The sequence below is a fragment of the Drosophila eugracilis genome, unplaced genomic scaffold, assembly GCF_018153835.1.
Source record: "Drosophila eugracilis isolate 14026-0451.02 unplaced genomic scaffold, ASM1815383v1 contig_649, whole genome shotgun sequence".
Taxonomy (NCBI): Eukaryota; Metazoa; Arthropoda; class Insecta; order Diptera; family Drosophilidae; genus Drosophila; species Drosophila eugracilis.
The window spans coordinates 1,374,951-1,399,001 of record NW_024573535.1 but is presented as its reverse complement, the minus strand read 5'-3'; the positions used below and the strand labels follow the sequence as shown (position 1 = coordinate 1,399,001).

Below are 24,051 nucleotides of genomic sequence, written 5' to 3'. Positions count from 1 at the left end.
TCACTTTAACTGATATTATTATTCCATCTTCATTGGAATTCATTTGGGCTGACACATAGCAGAGATGGCCAACACCTCCTTCGCTTACCATATTTATTTATTTTCGTCCAGCTGACCTTTTCCCTTGCCCTGTTTCGGTGTCCACAAAAGGTCACTTTTTTGCCAGCCTCTCTTTCAGTGGAATATTCATAAATATTTTCAACACTAGAGCCGACCCCGCTCGTCCAGTCGCCCAATAAATATTCCACAAAAGAGTATCGGACGGACCTTAAAGATAAACACTCTTTCTTCGTGGCACTTACTTTATTTATGGTCGATGAGGTTAATTTAGCTGCACTGCAACTGGGGCCAAGACCACGCCCACTTCGGGGAGTCCTCTGCGGGTTATTGTCATTGTCTGTCCACTTTCGTTATTACTCGTAAATGGATTAATGCGCCTGGTCCTGGGCCAGGACCTCTGAGTCCCGCTGTCTCTTTCTTCGGCAAAGAGGTGGCACGCTCTTTCTATGCATTAAAGCCAACTAACTGACACTCCGTGGAGGGTTTTCCATTAATGTTGCAGTGGCAAAGCTTAACTTTGGCTTTGGCCCCAAGGCAAATACCTGAGAATACCTTCTGTGGTTTTGTAATAGCGTTTAATTTGCATTTTAAGCTTGAGTTTGGCGATGGGAAGTTAATAAATTGCTTAGCTAAGCTTCTTGTTACCACTCTCAAGATGGTTGAAGAAAAGAAATTTGGTGTGGCATTCAACTTTTACTTTTGTGAATGTACTTAATCTTACCTGTTACCTGTATTTGTAATCTTTTTTCCCTTAAAACTGCCTTAGTTTATAGAGAAAATCAAATTCTTTTTGTAAAATTAACCTAATCTGCCGTAAAAAGGTTTCAGCCTACAGCTTTTTGTTGTTAATTTTTGTTCAGATAAACTTTCTGTAAAGTAACTCTAATTAAGAGTAAATGCTACTCCTTACAATTATTACTTATTACTACAATTTAACAGTTAACTTAACCATTTAACTAGTAAACTCTTTCAGCTGTAGTTCTCCCAAGGACTGTTCTTAAAGGCCTTGTAGAAGCTTGACTGTATTAATAATCCATAATATTAGGCTGTCAAAAAAGTCTTGCGGTATAGTTGGCGCTGAAAGCGCTTAGTTCTTGTTTGATTCGTCGCATCAGGTCATACTATACCTTTTTGGAAAGTCTTTTAAGTCGTTCGTGAGTTATAGCGTCGCGGATCAAAATAAAGAGAAAATACGAAATATTTTACAGTACTACTACGGTAAAGGCAAAAATGCATCTCAAGCCGCCAATACAATTAGTGCAGTTTATGGACCCGATACAGTTTCCATTTCCACCGCACAACGATGGTATCAACGTTTTCGTTCTGGTGTAGAGGAGGTCGAAGATGCGCCACGCTCCCAGTTTTTTGCCAATAGGGAAGCGAGCTTCTATGAGATGGGCATCATGAAGTTGGCATCTCGTTGGGCTCGTTGCGAACGCGTCATCGAACAAAACGGCGCATTTTTGACTTGAATCACATTATTGTAACCAATTTTATACCGCAAGACTTTTTTGACAAACTAATATTTGTTTTACTAAATTCAATATCTGTTTAGTAAGCCAAAAATATTTAATCACTGCCTCTTATATTTACTTAGATTTATTCTACAAATTTAAGTGAATTTCTTTTTCAATCATATTTGCTTGTAAATTGGAATTGGATTGGAAAATATAAATCATAATTTTAAAGTAAAGTTCCCCTATTTAAATGGAATATTTTGGCTTTACATCAACATTTTTCAGTTTTAGTTTTCTTTCTTACTAAATAATATTTAACTAATTAAATCCATAATTTGTTAAAAATAAAAATAAATACCAGTGTTAACTTTTGCCTTCCCAGTTTTTTCACACTTAATATTTTCCTGTTAACAAATTCCCCTTAGCGGCTTTTGTTGTTCTTCGCTTTGTTTTTGTCACTCTTGAGGTTGTTTCTTTGGTTATTTGTTGCTGTTATTGTTGTCCTCGTTACCCTCTATCTTTCCCTCACTTTCTTCGTGTTTATTATTCGCTTTTTTTTCTTTTTTGATTAGAAAGCAAGGACTTGAAGAAGGGAAAGGTGGTGGAGAGCAGTGAAAGCGTGTCGGCATGGAAAGTGTTGAGAGATATCTTTTTGAAGGCGTCAAACGCTCGTAACAAAACACAATGCAAATCCCAATGCCTCGTCCTTCGTCGTCCTTTTCCTTTGTACGTGATTTCTTTGGGCAGACAAAAGGATGCGAGACGACAGGAAAAACAGCAAAAATAATAAAGAAGAGTTAATTAGAAAAATGCTTTTGGTCGTGTGGTTATTACCACAAAGGCGGCAAAGGCAATGCAAAATTATGGCAATCATAAGGAAAGTGTGGGCTAAGTAGTTGCTTAACTGAAAGAGATATTCATTTTTAAATTTAATATTAAATTAAATTAATATTTTATATAAATTTACAAGCAAATTTGCATTACCTATGGTTGTTCCTGTTGTTTGTATTCCATAATCTTAGAGTAAAAGGGTGTATTATGTTCCTTGAAAAGTATGTAGCAGGTAGAAAGAAGTGTTTTTTACCTAATCAAATATACATTCATGATAAGGATCAAGTGTCTAGTAGATCTAGACATGTCCCTACGTCCGTTCGTCTGTCTGTACGAGCGACGTGACTTCCGGAAGTTTAAGAGCTAGAAAGTTGGTACTAACCATGCGGGTTTTAGGGGTGCTGAGGAGCGCAAGTTTATTTAAAAGGTTTAACACGCCCCTTCTAGCGCCCACAAACAGGAAGTGACTTAGGTGTCTACACTGTTTATGCTAGCCTTTTTCCGTACTAGAAAGTGTTAATTTATTCAATTTAATCACAAAAATGATTTATAAAGTTATTAAGAACTCAAGGTTATAGTCTTATATCCTACATAATGGATTGATTGTGACTTAAAGGCTAGTTAGTAAACACTCCTAATGTATGTTTCCACCAACTTTAAAGTGTTAGGTTAAGCCATTTGCCATAAGCACTATTAACAAAGTAAAAGGTATCCTAAAGTTGCCCCACTCGTCTGTATCCTTGCTTCTTGATTCCAGTTTTTTGGAATGTTTTTTCGCAACAACCACAGATACGTCCTTTCATTGTCTTACTTTGTTTGCTTTGACACTGCGAAATGATTCCCATTGTTGTTTTGCCAGCGATAAGTGCTAAAATGCTACCGCGCACTCACTCACTTACTTACTCACTTACTTACCCAGTTAGTAACTTACTTAGCGAGGCTTATGGCCAAATAAGTTATTGTTATGAAAATGCCAAGACAAAGGACGAGCCAAAGGAATGCAGGCGAATTAATTTATGTTGGCAGAGAAAGAAGGCGAAACGAACAATACACTAAGGGCGGAATTGGAGGGGGGGCGGGGCAAGGACATTAACCAAGTTGACAGGGAATTAGTGGAGCACATTTTTCAGCCGTGCAAGAAGATGACAGCCGTGAAAGGTGAGAGAGAGAGAGAGGACCTTGTTCTGCGGAATGTGAAAGGCCCAAAGGAGAGTACTAAGAAGACGTTCTTTAGTAGAAGATATTAAAGTCACCAAATGCTGATTGAAGATTCTTACCAACTTCTTCTAACCATGTTTATGTAATTATATTAAATTTTTTCATGAATTCCTAACTTAATATCGCTTAAAGCGCCAGTTTCGAGAGGCAAAACCAAGGCAGAACTTAACACCTTTTCCTTCATCTCTCCGCCTTATACATTTTTCCAAGGAAACTTATTCATTTCCATAGCTTTTCTCATTAAAAAAGAACACTCGAGAGCAAGCCAAGAGAAAGAAATAAACGTTAGGATCCGGAGCGGGCTAAAATAAAAGCCAGGAAGATTTTAACCCAGTTACTTTTCCTAATTAGTCGCAGCTTTGCCAATTTCTTTACAAATTTCTGCCATTTAGCATCCCTTCATGTCGCCGTCTCTGTGCCCGTTTTCTTAATCTCATGCATTCAGGGCGTATACTTAACACGTTTTTATGATTCACATTTTCGAGATGATGAGTTTTGAGTCACCTTTTTTTCGTTTCCCCTGAACTCAGCTGAGTTTTCATGAAACATAAACATGAAATTTACAACACATTCTGTTAAGTAACTCAACTCGAGGTCTAAAAATTTTCAAAATTATTGAGCTATTTATGCACTGGGGTGTGTGGGGTTTTTTTTATGGCCCTGACTTTTGTAAAGGGCCTCCATTTGCAGTCATAAATTAAACATAATTTAAGTGCATGTGGAGCCGAAGAGGCGCACACATGCTTCCTTTTTCCATCAATTCGCAATTAGCATTCGAAATTATTAAACACTTTTTGTCGGCCAATTAATTGCCGTCCATTAATTGCCATCAAATTGCCACATTAAGTCATTATATATTGTTTTTCGCAACGAATTTTTTCCGAATTAAGTTGTTTCCTTTTTTATGATATTTGGATTCCTTTGCGCTCGCTTTGTAATTTAATCGTATTTCGTATTAATTAATGAGTATTTATTTTTGTTAAATATGAAATTTTAATATTTTTATAACATCTTTGTCTTTTTTTTAATTACTTATTTAAATTGAATTAATTTATTCGCATAACTTTATTAATTTCATTTTCTAAATGTTTAATATTTCCTTTATATTAGGGATCATTTTCCTCTGCTTTCCATCTTCAAATTTCCACCCATATCGTTTTCCCGCCCCCTAGTTTAGCTTTTTGGTGGGAGCTTTTGGAATTTTCTCCATTGCCAAATTGTTGCGCATTGCAATGTGTGTGACTCTAAGTGTGTGTGTGTGTGTGTGTGCGTGCATGGGGTTGCTCCGTTCTATTCCATGTCATTCCGTTCCGCCTGTTGCCGTTCCGTTTCCCGCTCTCAGTCAGCATCTCTTTTCGTTTTCGGATGCACTTCGTCGATTTCGTCGTTTGTCGTTCGTTTTCGGCGCTCTTCTTTTCGTTTTATCTCCGTTAGAGATGCCATAGCTATAAATAGCTATAAATGCGTTAAATATTTCATTGTTTTAAAGAAACTTTTCTCTTATGTTTGTGCTGAATACTTTTCATACTTTTCAGTTAAAGTTAATAAAAGCTAATGAAGCTAAGATTAAAACGATTAAATTTATAATTAGATCATGAATAAATGCTGAATATGAATAAGAACAATGATGTGTTTGTTTAAAAAAATATATAACTTAAAGTTCATTCTACTCCCCTTCTATATTAGAAAATACACAGGTTTGTCAATTTTATGAAAAATCTTTAAAGTTGACATTGGGCATGTTTCTTAAGCTAAATCTGTAGGTGCCAGCTTATAGTTATTATTTAAATTGTATAAATTTAGTATATATATCCTAGCTATAGAGCTAGAAGTTCGCTTTTTAGCCTCTGAATGATCTTAAGAGTCTTAGTTGGATTTAAAATACAAAGGGTAAGAAGAAAGCAGATATCATAATATCGCCCTGAGCCAGAGCTTGTAAGATTGGAAATGGCTAAAATAAATAAATTAAAAAATTCTTAAGAAGAAAGTTTAAGTTAAGTGTAAGAAGGATATCTTCTTAAGATGTGAACAAGAACAGCTTGTTAAGTTTCAAAGTTATATTATAAATATCAAAAAATTTAAAAAAAAAAGCTTTATCAATTACCTGACCTACAGAAAAAAAGCCAAAGTGCCATCTCTATGCCAAGCGATTCACCCGTCGGCTCTTGGCTTTCGTCTTTCGTCTTTCGGCTTTCGGCTCCTGTGTTTCTTTTTTTTTTCTGGCCTTTTTTGTTGGACTTGCTCTGGCCCATTGGTGTTGCCTCAGTCACCGCATTCGGTTCGTTCTGTTTTCGCCTTCTGCCGCCTCGTGCACGCGCGAAAAATTCCGAAAAAAAAAACAACAAAAAAAGAGAAAGAAAAATAAGAACTTGAGGAGATCCATACTCAGGCCACACAAAAACAACATCCAAATATAAAAACAAATAAAAACAAACAAAAGACAAACTATTAGCCATAACGGAGGAGCAACAAAAATCATTTAGTTATAAATAAAATGTGTCACGAAAATGCCAACCCTGCGATAGTGGACTCTCTGGCAAGCCAATTGAGACTTCAATTAAATTTTGGTTATAACCGAAAATAAATAGAAATTTTCGGAGCACGAGCAACAGTTCCAAGTGGGTGAAATAAAAGTGGGTGGTCAGTCGATGGGATGATGTCGGCTTGAAGGTCGGTTTTTAGGGCTTACGATTTGGGGTTTTGCAGTTTAGAGGCAGAGTTTAGAGGCTTGAAATTAATCCAGAGAAACTGGGACAAAAAGGTGTCAGAAGATGATTAAAGACCTGAAAAGTGCGATTATCTCGAGTGAGTTAAGGGGGAGATGTGTGAAATGTAGATGGTTTTTAGGGTCTCAGAATGGACATCAAGCAAGTGAGAAATCGTGAGTTAGTTAGTTAGAAAATACATTGAGGGCATCATAAAGGTGATATATATATATATATATAGGCACTGTCATATCTTCTAGTATTAATCACATTATCAATTGCATTTATAGCCCTGCCATAAAAGTGAGCATCGGAAAAATGTCAATAAATACAGCAAATACGGCTGGTCAAATACGATTGTTTATAGTAAACAAATAAAGTCGGTCAACCACCTGATAATATATAAGAGTAAATATTTAATTATTAGATTATTGGCAGAAAACATAAAAAGCTAATTGAAAAAAAGTGCAGAGTATTTGTAATTAAATCTGTAAGGGTATTTAATAATAAAACATAAGGAAAAGGTGGAAAATTCGAAAGAATTTGATTTGAGTTAGCAAAGATATGACTTTGATTTAGATCTTAAATACAGAGAGATGAAAATCTTTGAATTTAATGATTTAAAATTAGATCTTAGGAAGCAATCTAGGCCAATTTGCTAGCTCTTTAAATATAAAGTCGAATATTTCATAAGACTTCTTGATTGTGGCATTGTTGGCCACGAGGAATTAGATTGATTGGGAAAGCCAAATGGAGGACAGCCTCTTGTCACAACTTTCCAGCAATCTGCAATGAAAACGCTGTACCCTCCAGCGCTGCTTCTCCTTTCCTCTGCCAGGTGCAATGCGTGGAAAATGTGTGTGTGTGTGTGTTAGGGGAAGGGAGATGAGGAATAGGAGTGGGTGGATGGCCCGTTTGGGTGGTTGGGTGAAAAGAAGAGGTTTAGAGAGGCCCGAGGCTTCGGCTTCGTTCTTCGCTCGCCAAGTGCCGCCACGTTGCGCTTGACACGTTTTTTTTTTTTCCTCTCTTGTTTTTCTTGTGCAGCCTCAGGTTTTCCACTTTCCAACCACCACCCCAAAATGCAACACCCACATCTGCTCAGGAAAAACCACTCCATGTGTGTGTGTGCGTGTTTGTGTGTCACTTTGTTGTGTTTATGTTTTATTTTCATTTCGTGTTTCTTTTAATTGCCAACTGCCTAGTGAGCGTGTCCTTGAGCCGACTCTGCGCTACACCCCTCCCACCACTACTCCCCATTTAGCCATCCTTTTCACTCTATATTTAAACGCATCTCTCAATGAGCTTTCCCCTAACTAGCTGCAGTTGCCAAAAGCAAAACAAACACTCAAAATTAAAGAGAATATATGGCCTCTATGCGGGAGACTTCTCTAGAGAATCAGCCAAAGACTCTCGCATCGTTAATCAACAGTTTTCATTATGGCAAGAGCCCCATTATTTCCATGATATACGAGCAGTCAGACTAGTAAAAACTTTTGTTTTTCAACAATGGAAAAGTGATGGCGAAATCTTAAAAATCATCAAACCATTTTTTATTACAAGCAAAAGCACATAAACTTAACAAACTAAGAATGTTTTGCTAATAAGTTTAAGTTTAGATCTTAGAAAGTAGATATTTCTTACTTGTTAAATGGCAATGGAAGACTCTATAAAAAGGTGAAGCTTTTCAATCATTAATTGCCAAATGCAATTCGTCAAGCAATCTTGGCAAAAATCTTAATAAATTGGGAGTAATTAGGAGTATTTCAATGATAAAACTCATATCGATGGGTGTTCTTATCACCATCTTCTCCTCTCCATTTTTTTTGGGCAATTTACTGAGCAAACTATACATAGTATATGGCTCGGCATTTGTTGAATGGCGTGCGCTGAATTGATGTGAATTCAATTAAAATGTCGCCGTCTGAATTGCGAGAGAAGGGCAGAGGTTGGCGGGGAGGCAAATATAGAATGGAAACAAAATCGAATGAATGAAAAAACTGAATAGACTGCTATCGGATTGATCTGATATGATCTAGTTTGGTTTTATATTCCATTGTAGACAGACATTTTTATTGATTTTGTTCTTTATATCTTTCCAAGTTCATCTTAATATTCTGCTGGCCTGCACTGCGTATGTGTAATTTTCACTAAATATTGCGTATACGTAATTTTAAATGTTACTCCATAATTTTTTGTAATGATCTAGTTTGGTTTTATATTCTATTGTAGACAGACATTTTTATTGATTTCGTTCTATATATCTTTCCAAGTTCATCTTAATATTCTGCTGGCCTACACTGCGTATGTGTAATTTTCACTAAATATTGCGTATACGTAATTTTGAATGTTACTCCATAATTTTTTGTAATGATCTAGTTTGGTTTTATATTCCATTGTAGACAGACATTTTTATTAATATCTTTCTTTATATCTTTCCAAGTTTATCTTAATATTCTGCTGGCCTACACTGCGTATGTGTAATTTTCACTGAATATTGCGTATACGTAATTTTGAATGTTACTCCATAATTTTTTTGTAATCCTTATAAGAACATTTCTTGAGAGATTCTAACAAAGCTTTGCTTGACCTTCTCCTTGTCTTTACTCCCCACTCTCTACCCCGAATTTCCAACCAGCCCACGTCCTTTTCCCCATTTCCCTCATTGATTATTCGAATTTGAAGTGCAGTCGTGCGACTCAAACAAAACTTGGCAAAATTCATAATATGCATGGCGAATAGAAAAGCAGCCGATGAGGGAAAACTCGAAGGGGGGGAAACGAGTTGCTGGGAAAGGACAGGACACTTAGACATTACACGGGTCCAGTTCTCACCTAAAAAAGTTTTCTCTTCCAGCGCTGAAACATTTTATTTGTTGTGCTTTTTATTTGAGCAAATTCTTATGCTTTGTGTTTGTTAGCCAGGATGTCCCTTTGGTTTTTCCGGCTGCGAAAAAAGAAAATGCCAAGGAATGCAATAAAACCTTGTCAACTTTTATATTGCTCTGCCGGCGAAGTACTTAGGGAAAGGCAGAACGAAGAGGAGATTGCTTCAAGTGATGTAAATACGCTTGGGAATTAAAGGTATCTTTAACGTGAAACCGAAATGCTTGGCGAAGGGACAATATTTAAGTGAGAAAGCTAGGATTTTATGCTGGGGGATTGGCAGTTATGATGACAGTTTATGGTGAAGATATTTTCATAGCTGAACATCTTCACCGACCCCTTGGAACTGTTGTATTTTCTTTTTATAGAAACAGAAACTAAATCCTTAACTATGAAGTAACAAAGTAAAATCAAAACTCAAGAGCAAAGAAATCAAAAATCAAACCAAAAAAGTGTGAAAATGTGCCCAAAAACTTCGAAGACCACACCGCTCCTGCTGATCGCCGGGATCGGCTTTGTGATCGTTCTGGTGGGGATCACCGGAATCACCCTGATCAACAACATCAACCTCTCGAACATCATCCGCCTGAACGAGAAGGTGGCCAGCGACAGTGTCAGCAACAATGACAATCAGATCAAGGAGTTAAACTATGTGAATAACCATCCGCGGAATGTCTACCTGAAGTTGAATGCCACCAAGGGGGAAGAGGAGGAGGAGAAAATGCAGAAGGAGCAAGAGCCAGAGCAGGGGCAGCTAGAATCACCCAAGACATCCGCTGTTATTGGTGGCAGTAAGCCGAAAGTCCAGGATAATCAATTGAAGGAGTCCTCCTCGGAAGTCAGTTCTCTGTCTTCATCTCCTCCGCCGTCCACTTTTCCCTCACTCCTTTCTCATTCCGGATTGGACAACCAACCGCTTCCCTCCGTGAACTCTCCACCTTTGCCCTTCGGCGGGGTCAAGCACAACGCCACAAACGGCTTGATTGATTACGAAAAGCGAAACCAAGTCGTCAAGGTGAGTCAAGGGTTAAAGGCTGTCTGCCCACCTGTCGGGCTAAACGGCGGTATTAAAGGTGTGAATCCCGCAGTGGAGTATCTATTTCGACCTTTTTGAGTTGGGATTTCCTTTGAATTCTTACTAAATGTTTAGCAAATCAAGTGTAGTCTTTGAAAACGATTGAAAGGCTGTTTAGTGAATGATTTTGGACTGAAAAATAGAACTATTTCCCTTTTAACTACTCTGAAGTTAACTTTAAGTTAGAAAACTTGAAATGTGGTTAAAGATTTAATTAATATAGTCCTAAAACAAGGACCAAGAACCTTTTAATTTTGTGGAAATCATTTTGAAATGGCTTAAGATACATATATGATACTTCTTTAACTAGAAGCACATCCAAATGATAGAGAAAGAGACTGCGGGGGTGACAATGCCAGGATAATGTTCCACTAACACCCAATATACACGCAGGTAAAAGGACAAGCGGACAGCGATGATATTGAGCCGGTTGCTGAAACACCTGGGCGGTGTTAAGCAAGCACGTCGTGACAACAAAAAACAACAGCGGGAAAAAAACTACAAGAGGCGGTGTCAAGTTGAGTTCCAAACCCCCTCCGAAAGCTCCCCTACCCTTAAATCGCACCTGACTTAACCCCCTGCCCTGACTTACCCCCTTCAGAGCCACCTAAACCGCCCGACTTATCCGCCAGTGAATGTGATCTAAATCTTGGCGTTTATTACGCTCACTTGGCTCCTTCTTCTCTTGTACAATTGCCATTACGTGGTTGGCCATAGTTGCTCCCCTCCCCCTTTTTGGTGCAGTGGCGGTGGCGTGGCAGGGGTAGTGGCAAGGGGCGTAGCACGGGGGGAGGTCCTGTGCCAATTGCTTTACGCTTTAACGGCTCAAAAGCCCGTGTCAACTGGAAAGCAGATACGTATAAAACGTGGAAAACGAATGACCTTGACTATGGCGATGCGCCTAAACAAAATGCAGTGGCAAATGCACTGTAGAAAGAAGGGGAAGATGGAGTAGAATATTGGACGTTTAAAGAGAAACTTTTACTTTTAAATGGCTGAAAATAAAAACTTGTTAAACTAAGCCAAATGGGTAGTCAAAATCATTCATTTTATTGATCATAATTTTCGATTTTATTAACTCATTTCTTTCACTGTTGCCTTGCAGCTCAAGAGTGAAACAGTTTCCCATCAATGTTTAAGTCAATTTGGAGTGCAGAAAGACTGCTAAAAAATATAAATAAATTCAGGGAATTTTTAAAGAGCTTCTCAAGCCGTTCAAAGTTGCTTTTATCCGTTTAAAATGTTGCGAGAAAGCAGCTGAGCGAGCAAGCTTCAATTTCTAAACTATAAACTCAACTTGGATCCAGAAGTAGAACTTTCGAACACACTTTAAAAATGCCAATCAAAATGAATGGGATTTAGTTGTGGGCTAACAAGGCCCGAGGACAGCTTGATTAATTTGAATGAGAACTTGAACCCAGATTGCATTTTATTGACTCAGATTTCCATTTACCTGCTGGAGATGGATATGCCTCAATCACTGGGACAATGATTTCCATTTATGTGCAAATATTGCAGGTGAATGTGTGAGTGAGTGTGAGATTGCGATTACCAGGATTACCAGCCGAGAGAGGGGCAAAATATACAAATGAAGGCATTTATATATGAAGAGAGTGGCTTAAGAATTGCAATTTTCCTTGCTGACATAAAGCGACAGCAGGAGGGGCATCAAGAGCAGCAGGGCGGAAAATGTGAGGAAAAACAATCTGTTGCAATTTAAGTTTCTTGTTTCTCGTTTGGCTTACTTCATCGCCTTGCCCTGCCGTTGCCTTTCCCTCTAATGTTTTATTCATTGTTCTTTTCCGATTATTTCCCATTGCAGGTGAGTTAACTTGGAATTGATGATACACCTCTGTGGCGGGGGAAATGGCCAACTGAACTGAAAGATATGTATAACTAAAGCTGCTTGAGATGATGGTTGAGTATATTTACAGCTCTAAACTTAGGACTAGAATTTCCCTAAAAAGGGAGGAGATATCCCCTTATCAAGGATCTTATTTCGTAATCTTCAAGAGAACAGCCAACATTAATCGTAATCTTTCAAGCCATAATAATATTTCAAGTTCACAATTTCCGCTTGAGCAGCCTTAGCCTTGGCTTACAATTTCCATCGGAGGCGATTTTCCCGCCATTTGTTTTCCTTCCCTTCATTATGGCCGCCGTTCATTTAGTTTGTTTTTTCCTTTTCCGTGCTGCCTTGTTTTGCTTTTCATGTTCTACACATGTCGGCAGCTAATAATCGAATTGTGTTCAGCCATTTCTCCGCCCCTCCATCCCTCCGTGCTAATCTCCTCTCTACGCCCCTTAAAAAAAAAACACCACCACCCATTGCCTTCCAATTTTTCCACCCATTTTGTCCATGCAAATTACAACGGGAATTGGAATGAAAAATGGTGGCTGGACTGGGCTGGGTGCTGGGAAAAGCGCGGAGAGCGAATCGAACGGACGAAGCATTGAAAAGCCAAGCGCAGACAACTGAGCCACTTGTCCAAGGTGAAAGTAAGCGAGGAGGAAAGCGGGAAAGCGAAGGGAAAGCGGGGCAGAAGTGTGTGAGGCATTTTGAGGGACAACATTGCGTAGCATTGACCAATTCAGCTGGCCGCCAAAAAATCGCCGGGCCAAGTGGAAAACCAATAGAGACGAAAAAAAATACCAAAATCCGAACAGTGGGTAAAATTTGAGATTTAAGAGGGAAATTTGCTGAAAGTTTCATTGGTTTTTGTGAGAGTTTAAATAAGAAATTTTATATTTTCGAGATAAGCTTAAAAATTTCTCCTTGAACATGAATTTTGGTATTAACTAAGCTATGCTGAATCCCTGACTCTTATTTTCAATATATTTTTGAATAAAATATTAAAAAATTTCCGCCTTTCTGTGCATTTTTTTCTGATTTTGCACCACTGTGCGGTCATCAGTTGGACGAAAAGACCAAATGACAACAACAAACACCAAAGCAACACTGACACTAACCCAGTTTTGTTGTTGTCCTCCAATCGGATCAGTATACGTCTGTGTGTGTGTGTGTGTGCATGGGCATTGGCATTGGTATTGGTATTGGTATTGGTATTGGTATTTGTGTGTGTGTGTGTGTGTGGGTTTGACCGATGGCCATGTTTCAAGCATTTTGACCGTTTCGTTTTGACCAGTATCATTGTCAATAGCACAGGGTCAGCAAGGGGTTAAAACGGCTAGTTAAGCAAAGGAAAAGCAGATGAAAAGCAGATGAAAAGCGTAGGAAAAGTGCAGAATACTTTGGAATTTCGCAGAATAAGCGGGAATTAAACGAAGAGGAAGGTAAAAGAATTGAATTCTCTTTTCCTTGGGAACTTTCTTATAGTTTTACCGTGGAATAAAAATCATCTTGCGGGTTTTCCCCTGCTGCTGTTGCATTAAATTCCTTAATACTTTCCCGCAGCTTTCCCTTTGTTTCTATTTAATCTTTGTTTTGCATTATTTTCTTGGTGGAAAAACTTGAGTTCATATTTTGTTACAGGGCCACGCCCACTCACCAAAAACCTCCCCAGCAGTCACAGCAGCCGGCGGCACCTTAATGCAAATAGTTAGATTGTTTTCCAAAAAGTACCCTGTAGCAATTAAAGTTCAAAGGGTATGCCGAACTGAGAGTTTGTTGTTAGAATTTCAACTTTATTATGAGTTTTCACAAAGCAAAAGTTAGGAAGTTGCCTTCACTGAAATATTTTCACGATTCTATGGCACCTATAAAACCGAGTAACTTGACTTAAGGCGCTGTGATTTGGCTAAATATATTCGGTAGATTAAGTGACACTGGCGAAGTGAAAGGAAAACTAGATTGCAGGAGGGAAAACTTGGTGGAAAATGCTCTAGCCGCGTCTTTTGCATTATTTTATGGCCTCAAGCAAATGATTTTTCTTTGGCAGAGTTTCTGGTTAAACTTTTCCGCTGCCAAGGAAGTTGGGATGTGTTTTTTTTTTCTTTCCTTCTTGTTCTTCTCTCTCTCTTCTTTATGTGTGAGTGTGCATATTTTCCCCAAACAATTCTCAACTCAACTTTTACTCCTTTATGGTATTTTTTCGGTTTTTCTCTCTTTTGCTCTTTATCTCCTCTCCCGCTTTGTTCTCCCTTTGTTTGGCCAAAAACTTTCTGCTCGGAAAAGTTGCATTGAAAATATTTTGGATTATTCAATTATGGCGAGCTAAAGATGATGCACCCCGCGTTTTGTGTATTCCATTCGCTCGCCCCTACCCACCCGCTTTCCCGCTTTCCCTCTTTCCTTTTTTGCAATTTCAACTTTTCATTTTTTGGCTGTAAAGATTGCGCTCGTAAATCGCCCGCTTCTCCAGGGACTGTCATTAAAGTTAGATGGAAAAGGACGAGGGCGTAGTACGGCGGGGGTGGATGGGGGAAAAATCGGAGCAGAGGAGACGAAACTGAAGAGGAGAACGAGAGGGATACATCTTGTTCTGCGCGGGGCTTTTAAAATGAGAACACGACTGAAATGAAATGCCATCAAGTGAATGACGAAAGTCACGTGCCAGCGGCTGACGGAAAACAATTCCAGCGAGTGCCAACATTCAGCTGTGGCATGCCTCAAACTCAAACGCAAACTAGAAGTGTGCGAAAGCCGACACTGTGCGAAAAAGTGGTAAGGAAGGGCTATTAGTTCGTCTTACGATTGTTACTTTGATAGGAAGAAGGAAAGATGGGGAAATATTTAGTATATTAAAAAGTAAAGCTAGTCTCCCGAAAACTCTATTTTTAATAAATATTAATACAATTTTTAATGTTTTTAAAAACCATTAAAAACATTAAAAAGGCTTCCTAACCCAAAGGCACATTTTGTATGTACTTTTCGGTGCAGGTTTTTGCCACCTGCCGTCTGGGATGCGGACACATTGTGACATATGACGAGTGTCTCCCACTTGCCATCTCCCTCGCTCTACGCTTTCCTCCTGCTCGCTCCTCGCTCCTTTCCCTGTCATGTTGGGACATTCCATTGCGGAAATTATGTTCCAACATACCAATATACAAAAACACATACGTTTAGGTACAGGGGGTATTCTTTATAAAGGAAAAGTGATGTAGAAAACGATTAATTAAGACTTCATTATTATCCTTAAAGCCTTAGTTTGGTTATCTTTTAAGTTTCCTAAATTAATTGAATTTATTTTTCAAATACATCTAAAAGTATGCAACAATATATTATGAAGCCAAAACTGAAAAGGATTCTTTCTAAAAGGAAAATTAACCACTAACCTCTATAAGTTAAATCAAAATCATATTTGCACTATTTTAAAGAGTTCCTCAATGTAACAAGACTGTAGCTTTCAATTCGAGTACCCACTGTAGCTTCACGGTGATGTCGCACTCACGCACATCCATTTGAGAATGACATTCCTGCGCCTGTGGCACGTTTTGTGCGACGTTTGCACATTGCCAGGATATAACTTGATGCTTAATGAAGACATCCAAACACACACTCTCACGCACTTATACACACTCCGACAATAAAGCCAGATGGATGAGTGTGCGTGGGCCGCAAGAATTCCAAAATTATTCAATCAATCAGTCAAATCCATCAAGCAATTTCCGTAAATTAGTCGACTTGATGATTGAGATACTTTGCCCTTTTTCCAGTGCTTAGATGGCACTTAAATTGCAATCCAAGTATGATTTGCGGTGAGAAATATATATTAGAAATTTGGGATGTCAAAATATTAAATAATAAATTATATAAACAGATATACTTTTTAAGACACCCTTACTTTTGGCAGCTAAAAGTCTGATACACCAGTTACTGGTAGATTAACTGGGAATGTTATGTTCGTTAAAGAAGCGTTTCCAACCTTACAGACTGCGTATTCTATACTCGTCTTGGTGAGGATCAATAGCCGAGTTGATTTAGCTTTCTCCTTTTGTCCGTCCGACCTCTTCCTATAACCTTTAAGATCTTGATAACTATAAAATCCAGAGGAAGTTCGGTGAAGCATGCAGATTCCTGTGCAAGTTGATTTGCCAGCAGTTGGCCACCCGCAAGCAGCGAAAAACTGTGCTACCCCTTTAAAAAGCTTGATTTGACTTCAAAAACTCTTTTTCTCAATACCTATCAATCTATTAAAAAGTTTTTAAAGGATCTTTATCTGAAAATGCATTATGAAATTAAAATTATAAGGCCTTTCATGGGGAGTAACAGTTTCCTTCAGTTTGGCTATCAGCTCTAGTTAACGAGTCTACCAACAGATGGCGTTTGCTGCCTGCTAACGTATTTATTATGATATTAATAAGTGATGTTACTAGAGCCACAGGATTCTTCTGATATAGCATTTCTTCTTCTAACAAGTTTCTTTAACAATGCAAGTACTTCCATTTCTAACCCCTTTTTGCACTTTCTTTTCCGTTTCATTGAATTCTTTCTGCGTTTGCCAAAGCATTTGACATTCCTGCATGTCATCCATCAATCTGAGCTGCGGCTCATTAAATCACGCAAAATCTGAGAAGAAACAGCCGGAGGCATAAGCACAAAAGTTGCTTCCATTTCAATGCTGCCTGCTGCCTGCTGCCTGTTGACCTCTGCCCTTCGTCCGGCCTACTTCCTCCCTTTATCCTTGCCCCTTTTCTCACACTTCCTGGCAGCTGTTGTAATCCGTTTAAAGTGTTTTTGCGGGTTGTAAACATTTCGACTTTTAATTCACTGACAGCGGTTCTTCATTCCATTGCCATTGCCTTTGCCATCTCTGTCTTTCTCTCTGCAATATACCTTTCTCTTACTGACCACCGGCTTTGGGGTTTTCCGGATCTTGTGGGCAGCTGGGGTGGTGTCTCCGGATAAGTTGTGTTTTTTTTTTGGCGACTGCTTTCGCTGTTAAGAGCGTAATTCGTAAATAAAACATTGCTAATTAGGTGAGGCGAAAAGAAACGTAAAAAGTTGTGAGAAACTTTCTTAAAAAATAATATAAAATAAAATACAAATTTATATATTTAAATAATTTTTAGAAATTAATAAACATGACAACACATTAGTTAAGAAGGAACTAAAGAATATAAATTTATTTATAAGAATTATTATTATTAAAACTATAAAAAAAAAACGAAAAGGTTTTACAAAGGAAACTTTTCCGCTTCTCCTTAAATAAATTAGTTAGATTTTCCAAATAAATACCCAAATTAATTCAATTACTCCTTATACTCGTACGCTTAACCCCAACTCGGCCCCGACCTTCGCCTCAGTGCCGACCTTAACCCCTTAATGGGGCGAGATTTAAGCGTTGCGTGATTTGAGCCCAAGCATTTAGGGGGTTAAGAGGTTGATGGTTGATGGTGTTTTTGGGTGGATTGTTCAGTAGGTTATGTCAACGCGTTGGACTTTAATTAATTACCGGGAAAATTGTTAATATTTGTTCAGCCCTCGCTGGCCCTACTCCTGCTCCCCCTCCGCACACTCTCTCTCTCTTAGCCAACAAGGCGAAGAGGGAGAGAGTGGGTGGGCTCTGGTCCTTGGTCCTTGCTGAGTGCTTTGTCCTGTGGTCGTAATTTAATTTTTGCAAAAAAATACCCAAATGAAAGCCACACCAAGAGAAAGGGAGAGGGAGTCAGAGAAGGGGAAGGGTGTAGAATGGCGCTGCAAAGTATGCAATGCCGAATTATGCTGTGTGTGTGTGTGTGTGTGTGTGAGCGGAAGTACATGGCAAAATGCAAAATAGCGGGGCCACACCAATGCAAATACACATGCATAGGCACCCACACAGGTGCATAACCAAATACATGCACTAAGCCAAATGAAAGCTACCAAAAAAAAAAAAAACGAAGAATGGAGCGATGGCAGCTCGAATATGCAAGTTGCCTTACATTGGAAATAAAAGTTGATTTAAAAACCGGAAAACTAAATAAATGCAGCATTTATGATGAAAAATTCAAGTTCATAAATTATATAAAAATAATAAAATACTTCACAAATATTCTATGAAAAGTAAGAAGACTTTCCACATTCCTATAAATAAAGGGTAATGCCAATGAAAAAGATTTTCCGCTGTCCATTTCATTAACATTTCTGCGGCCACCGTTGAATACGTGACTTTCCAGGGGGTGTGTGGCTGTGTATGTGTGTGTGTGTGTGTGTGAGAAGGGGGAAGGGAGCTGGTCTGGGCGATATTCAATTGGAAAAAAAAAGGGAAAATCAACCCAAACACACACAGTCGGACTGACGTATGCAAACATTTGAAGCCGCGTTGAAAGCGAGAAACTAAATATGAAACGAATTTCAACGAAGGCCAAATATTAAGCAGAGAGTAAATATAGAAATAACGTGAAATGTGCGCAAATCTGCATATTGTATCCATGTAAAATGATTGCGATTTGCTGAGGGTCCTTTAACGAATGTTGAACGTTGAACGTTGAATGTTGAATGTTGAATGTTGTATGTTGTATGTTGTATGTTGCATACGCAAACGATTTTCTGTTGCAATTTATCAAATAGCAAGCTTTGGTTTATAAAAGGAATCCCTTTATATTAATAACTAACCAACCTCCTTCCTCTTTCAGATGATGGAGCATGCGTGGCACAACTACAAACTGTACGCATGGGGCAAGAACGAACTGCGTCCGCTATCGCAACGTCCCCATTCGGCCAGTATCTTTGGCTCCTACGATCTGGGCGCTACGATCGTTGACGGCTTGGATACCCTGTACATTATGGGTTTGGAGAAGGAGTATCGCGAGGGTCGCGATTGGATCGAGCGAAAGTTTACGCTAGACAATATCAGTGCAGAGTTGAGTGTTTTCGAGACAAACATTCGGTTTGTCGGAGGCATGCTGACACTGTACGCCTTTACGGGGGATCCACTGTACAAGGAGAAGGCCCAACACATTGCCGATAAACTGCTGCCTGCTTTCCAAACGCCCACGGGGATCCCCTATGCGCTGGTTAACACCAAGACCGGGGTGGCCAAGAACTACGGCTGGGCATCCGGCGGCAGTTCCATCCTCTCCGAATTCGGCACCCTGCATCTGGAGTTCGCCTATTTGAGTGACATAACCGGTAACCCACTGTACCGGGAGCGAGTGCAAACCATCCGCCAGGTGCTTAAGGAGATCGAGAAGCCGAAGGGCCTGTACCCCAACTTCCTTAACCCCAAGACAGGCAAATGGGGACAACGTAAGTAGAGGGATTCTTCCACGGATCTAGTCTTTTAATCTCCATTGACAAAAATACTAAAATTATTATCCACCCACAGTCCACATGTCCTTGGGCGCCCTGGGCGACAGCTACTACGAGTACTTGCTGAAGGCTTGGCTGCAGTCCGGGCAAACGGACGAGGAGGCCCGCGAGATGTACGACGAGGCGATGCTGGCCATTTTGGACAAGATGGTCCGAACCAGTCCAGGTGGACTGACATACGTCTCCGATCTGAAGTTCGATCGGCTGGAGCACAAGATGGACCATTTGGCTTGCTTCTCGGGTAAGTTTGGAGATGATACAAGAATCTAGGAAGCTAATTATAATAACTATTACTCATAGGTGGCCTTTTCGCTTTGGGAGCTGCCACGCGTCAGAATGACTATACGGACAAATACATGGAGGTGGGCAAGGGCATAACGAATACCTGCCACGAGAGCTACATCAGAGCACCCACTCAGCTGGGACCCGAGGCCTTCCGGTTGGTTATTCTTTCACTTCCAAAGCTCATTTCAGTATAATATCTCTAATCTTTTCATATTTGCAGATTCAGCGAAGCTGTGGAAGCGCGAGCACTGAGATCGCAGGAGAAGTATTACATTCTGCGACCAGAAACCTTCGAGAGCTACTTTGTGCTGTGGCGTCTTACGCACGACCAGAAATACCGCGACTGGGGCTGGGAGGCGGTCCTCGCCCTGGAGAAGCACTGCCGCACGGCGCACGGTTACTGTGGCCTGCGTAACGTCTACCAGCAGGAGCCGCAAAAGGACGACGTCCAGCAGAGCTTCTTCCTCGCCGAAACGCTTAAGGTGAAGATTTTAATAAGCCGTAAAGCTGGTTTTCAGCTAGTTCTTGCCATTATATGTAGCAAATATTCTGTATTTTGCGTCTATGTATTAGAGAGATCAAGAATGTGCAATCTTCTAGGCTGTAGGACTGTTATCTTACCAGGCTTAAGGCTGGTTTACTATCATGACTGAGAAATCTAACAACGTACTTCTTGCTAAGTTTATTTCTCTATTCGTATATGGAGTATTGATTGTTAACGTGAAAGTATCTTAATATTTGAGATGCTGGATATTATAGAACTTGCAAAACAAGACCAGAATGTAACCAATACAAATTTACTCCAGCACAGAAACTAGAAATTCCTTTTGAGAACATTGGCAATACTTGTCTGAAGTTTGTTTTAGACTTGTTAAGTAATTCTCCTCTTTTTTTGGTAAACCTTTTAGAACTTCTATAAACAACATTCACGTTAGGTAAAAAATAGTTTTTAAATAAGCAGATAAACAACTTAAGCTTTAAGCTTCTAAAGCCAAAGGTTTTCTGTGTAGTAAATCTATTTTGTATGCAGTTTAGCTTCTATTCTACAAAATGTGTATTTAAGAGAACATTTTCTTTAAAAAGGTCTATATACTCTTATCCACAATCCTTTGATTAACTTCTTGAAAATGTAAACTAATCAATTGCCTTCCTTGCAGTACCTGTACTTGCTGTTCTCGGACGACTCGGTGCTGCCGCTGGACGAGTGGGTGTTCAACACGGAGGCCCATCCGCTGCCGATCAAGGGGGCGAATGCGTACTACAGACAGGCGCCCGTAACGCTTCCGGTTTCGAATGCCTCGTAAACGGGCGCCGTGCTGCGCCGATGGCTGTTCGGCCTGTCCCTAGCAATGCAGCTGACTTAGCTCTCGATATATGATTACTTATCGTAAAAGTGTTTTTTTTTTGATTTGGTTTAAGTTTTTAATTAGTTTACGTGATGATGACAACTGCGTGCGAAATATATTGTATGATCACAATCAGCCAGGCACACACAAACACACACACACACAGAGAGAGACACATGCACACACTGACACTCACACCACGAGAAACTTTCAATGTAACATATTTATAAAGCTTGCACATACGTATATAGGAACCTAAACTTAAACGGATATATCGTAGTTTAGTTCTAAACAGTTTGCACAAGTTTCTCCGAGTCTCTTTTTTGATTTAGCCTACGGCCTTTAATGACGGTAAAATAATCCAAATAGTTGACTGGGCTGGGTTGGGTGGCCCCGATTTCCATTTGAAAGCGAATGACGTAGACACGTAGGCAAACACTCTTGATATTAATTATGATATATGGATATATGATATATGGATATATGTGTAAATGTAAAACTCAGGTGTTCTTATTATGATTTTCCTTGCGCTAACACTCAAGGCTCTTTCTCACAGCTCTCCACGTTACGTAACTATCTCTACAAGCATTCTTAACGCAATTTGCGATCTGCGATCTGACTATATGTCGGTATATCTAGATACGAGTATATAGCGACTTGGCTGGCATTTCGATAGATCTACTCAGCTGTTTTCCAATTCGAAACTTTGACCACTTTGTTTTGTATATAATTTCTAATGGCTTTCGTCGCAAAATGAAGGCAAGAGAGAAGAAAATCGAATTGATATTTATACAAATATATATTCTTACACAATATTGTTTAACTTGTAGCCTAAATATTTAAATATAAATTTAATATAGAGTCTAGCTTACTTTATGTGACGAAACAAATGTAACGCGAATTACCTTAAATCAGAACCAGAACATCAAGCGAAACGAACGCAAATGAAGAAGTCTATATGAGAATATAACTAAATAAATATATATATATTTGTATTTAATTAAATCAAATAAAGCGTAGGCAATTGTTAAAATAAATGAATTTGATTTTTAACAGCTGTAAAGGTTTTTTATAATAACAATAATAATAATAATAATAATACCAACCAACAATAATCATATTTATAATTCTATTTATAATTGTAATCCATAGTCTAAGCCGCAAGTATCGCATGGTAAATGAAAAAGTTAGAAGTTATTAAATTGTTTTTTTTTTTGTAACCTACGCAGCCTGTGCGCTGCGTAAAGTGATTTAACAAACGTAAAAATAATATAAAACATAAGCTAAGACCCTAATGTAAAACCGAAGAATTTTAAAAACAAAACCTTTTAACGAAAATAAAATAATATCAAAACAACTTAACTTAAATCGATAAATCAGTAAATCAGTAAAGCTAAACAGAGAACACGGCAGAATGCTAACAGAATAGGACGCTAATGAGAAATAAAATCGAAAACTAACTAAGCATAAATCTAGACCTTAGAGCAAACTTTTTTTGTTTAGATCAAATTAGAAATGAGGCCAATGCCGTGATATATGATATATCCGACGATAGTGCCCAAAAACACAGATTCAAATGGCAGTTTGTAAATGCATCTGACATAATGCACTCATCGATTGCAGTCCCTGAGCTGCTGCCGATGGCAATTGTATTTTGTCTAAAACATAAGTTTAATAAAGATCTACTAATTAACTTAAAACAAAGTATTTTATATTTAAGGGTTTTGAAAATGGAAAATTGTAAGGGGAAAAGTAAGTTTGGTTTGGTTCCTAAGCATTCTGGGACATACGACGACATACCAAAATCAAGTTTCATCTACAACCCGTCTTACAGCCAAGAGATAAGCATATAAAGTTGAAAATTCCCTGTTTATTCAGCTTTTCCTTTCGCTCTGTCAATATTTTTATCTCGCAGCACATTGATAGCTCATTGATAGTTTGTCTGACTATAAACAAGTACCCCCATCCCCCCGATGATTCCACTTTCAGATATATTTATGTATCTGCCACACAAGCCACTTCACGAGCAGTTGTCGAGCTCAATTAATGAGCAACCCACTTAAACCCAATGTGCGTATACTTAATGAAGAAACTTGCACAAAAGGCGAGCACAAAGCACAATGTGAGGTTAACAACATTCGCCGGCGATTCGAGAACCCGGAAAGGGAGTTCGTCGCGACAGATACACTCTCCTACCCCCTTTGATTAACCCCTTTAAGCCGTAATAGTTTCTTAACATTGATTTGACTAAACTATTTGACAATTTCAATAACAATTTTAAGGTTTATGAAAGTGAAATATATTTCTTATAATTTTAATTATAAACATTAATTAATTTGTATTTTTCATTCATATAGAATGACTTTTCTTTTTTGATATTTCCTAATTATCCAAATCATATTCCTTTAGACTTCTGCTCTCTATGGGTTAACAATGATTGGCGTGCAAAGTCCAAATTCTGGCAGCATAAGATCTCTGGGAGGGGGAACAAGACTGGGAAGCAATGGTAAGGCGAATGCGAACAAAGCATAACCATAAAACGGAGGAGTGCCAACCGCCGATTGCATTCGCCACCCACCCACCGCCCACCATCCAAAACAAGGGAGAGAAACAGAGCAAGAGTGTGCACATAAAGAAATAGATTTAATATTTAAATAAATTAACTAACAAAAATAAAAATACTTTAATCATTTTTAATAACTCCTAACTTGGATTCTATATTTATATCAAGAATCATTTTTATAGGGTTCCTTACAAACCTTATTCGGTATTTACTGCTATTAAAGAACAACTTCTTAATCACAAAAGTCGCAAGCGTTAATAAAAGATTTAAACATCTCTATTATTAGACATACAAAATGAAGCAAGTTTAGGAAAAGTATGTAAATATTAAACAGAAAAATAACTCAAAATATAACAAATGCCTTAATACAGATTATTTTTAAAATTAAATCAGAAACTTTTATTTTCTAAAATCTCAGAAATCTTTGTTCTTAAAA

General features: G+C 38.6%; 1 protein-coding gene across 4 annotated transcripts in view; it reads left to right on the top strand.

Annotated features, from left to right (window-relative positions):
• The window catches only part of LOC108109678 (mannosyl-oligosaccharide alpha-1,2-mannosidase IA), a 62,002-nt gene extending 39,250 nt beyond the window's left edge, over positions 1 to 22,752 (top strand). For 3 of the 4 annotated variants that reach the window (XM_017218270.2, XM_017218269.2, XM_017218268.2), the window contains 5 exons: positions 18,746 to 19,358; positions 19,438 to 19,662; positions 19,722 to 19,860; positions 19,927 to 20,188; positions 20,864 to 22,752. In XM_017218270.2, coding sequence (XP_017073759.1) covers positions 18,746 to 19,358; positions 19,438 to 19,662; positions 19,722 to 19,860; positions 19,927 to 20,188; positions 20,864 to 21,010 — 1,386 coding nt within the window. In that variant the 3' untranslated portion in view covers positions 21,011 to 22,752. Of the gene's footprint in view, positions 1 to 5,807; positions 6,185 to 9,521; positions 10,169 to 18,745; positions 19,359 to 19,437; positions 19,663 to 19,721; positions 19,861 to 19,926; positions 20,189 to 20,863 lie in introns of those variants that run through there. The other variant, XM_017218271.2, reaches the window with a different exon arrangement.
• The last annotated feature ends 1,299 nt before the right edge of the window (positions 22,753 to 24,051 follow it).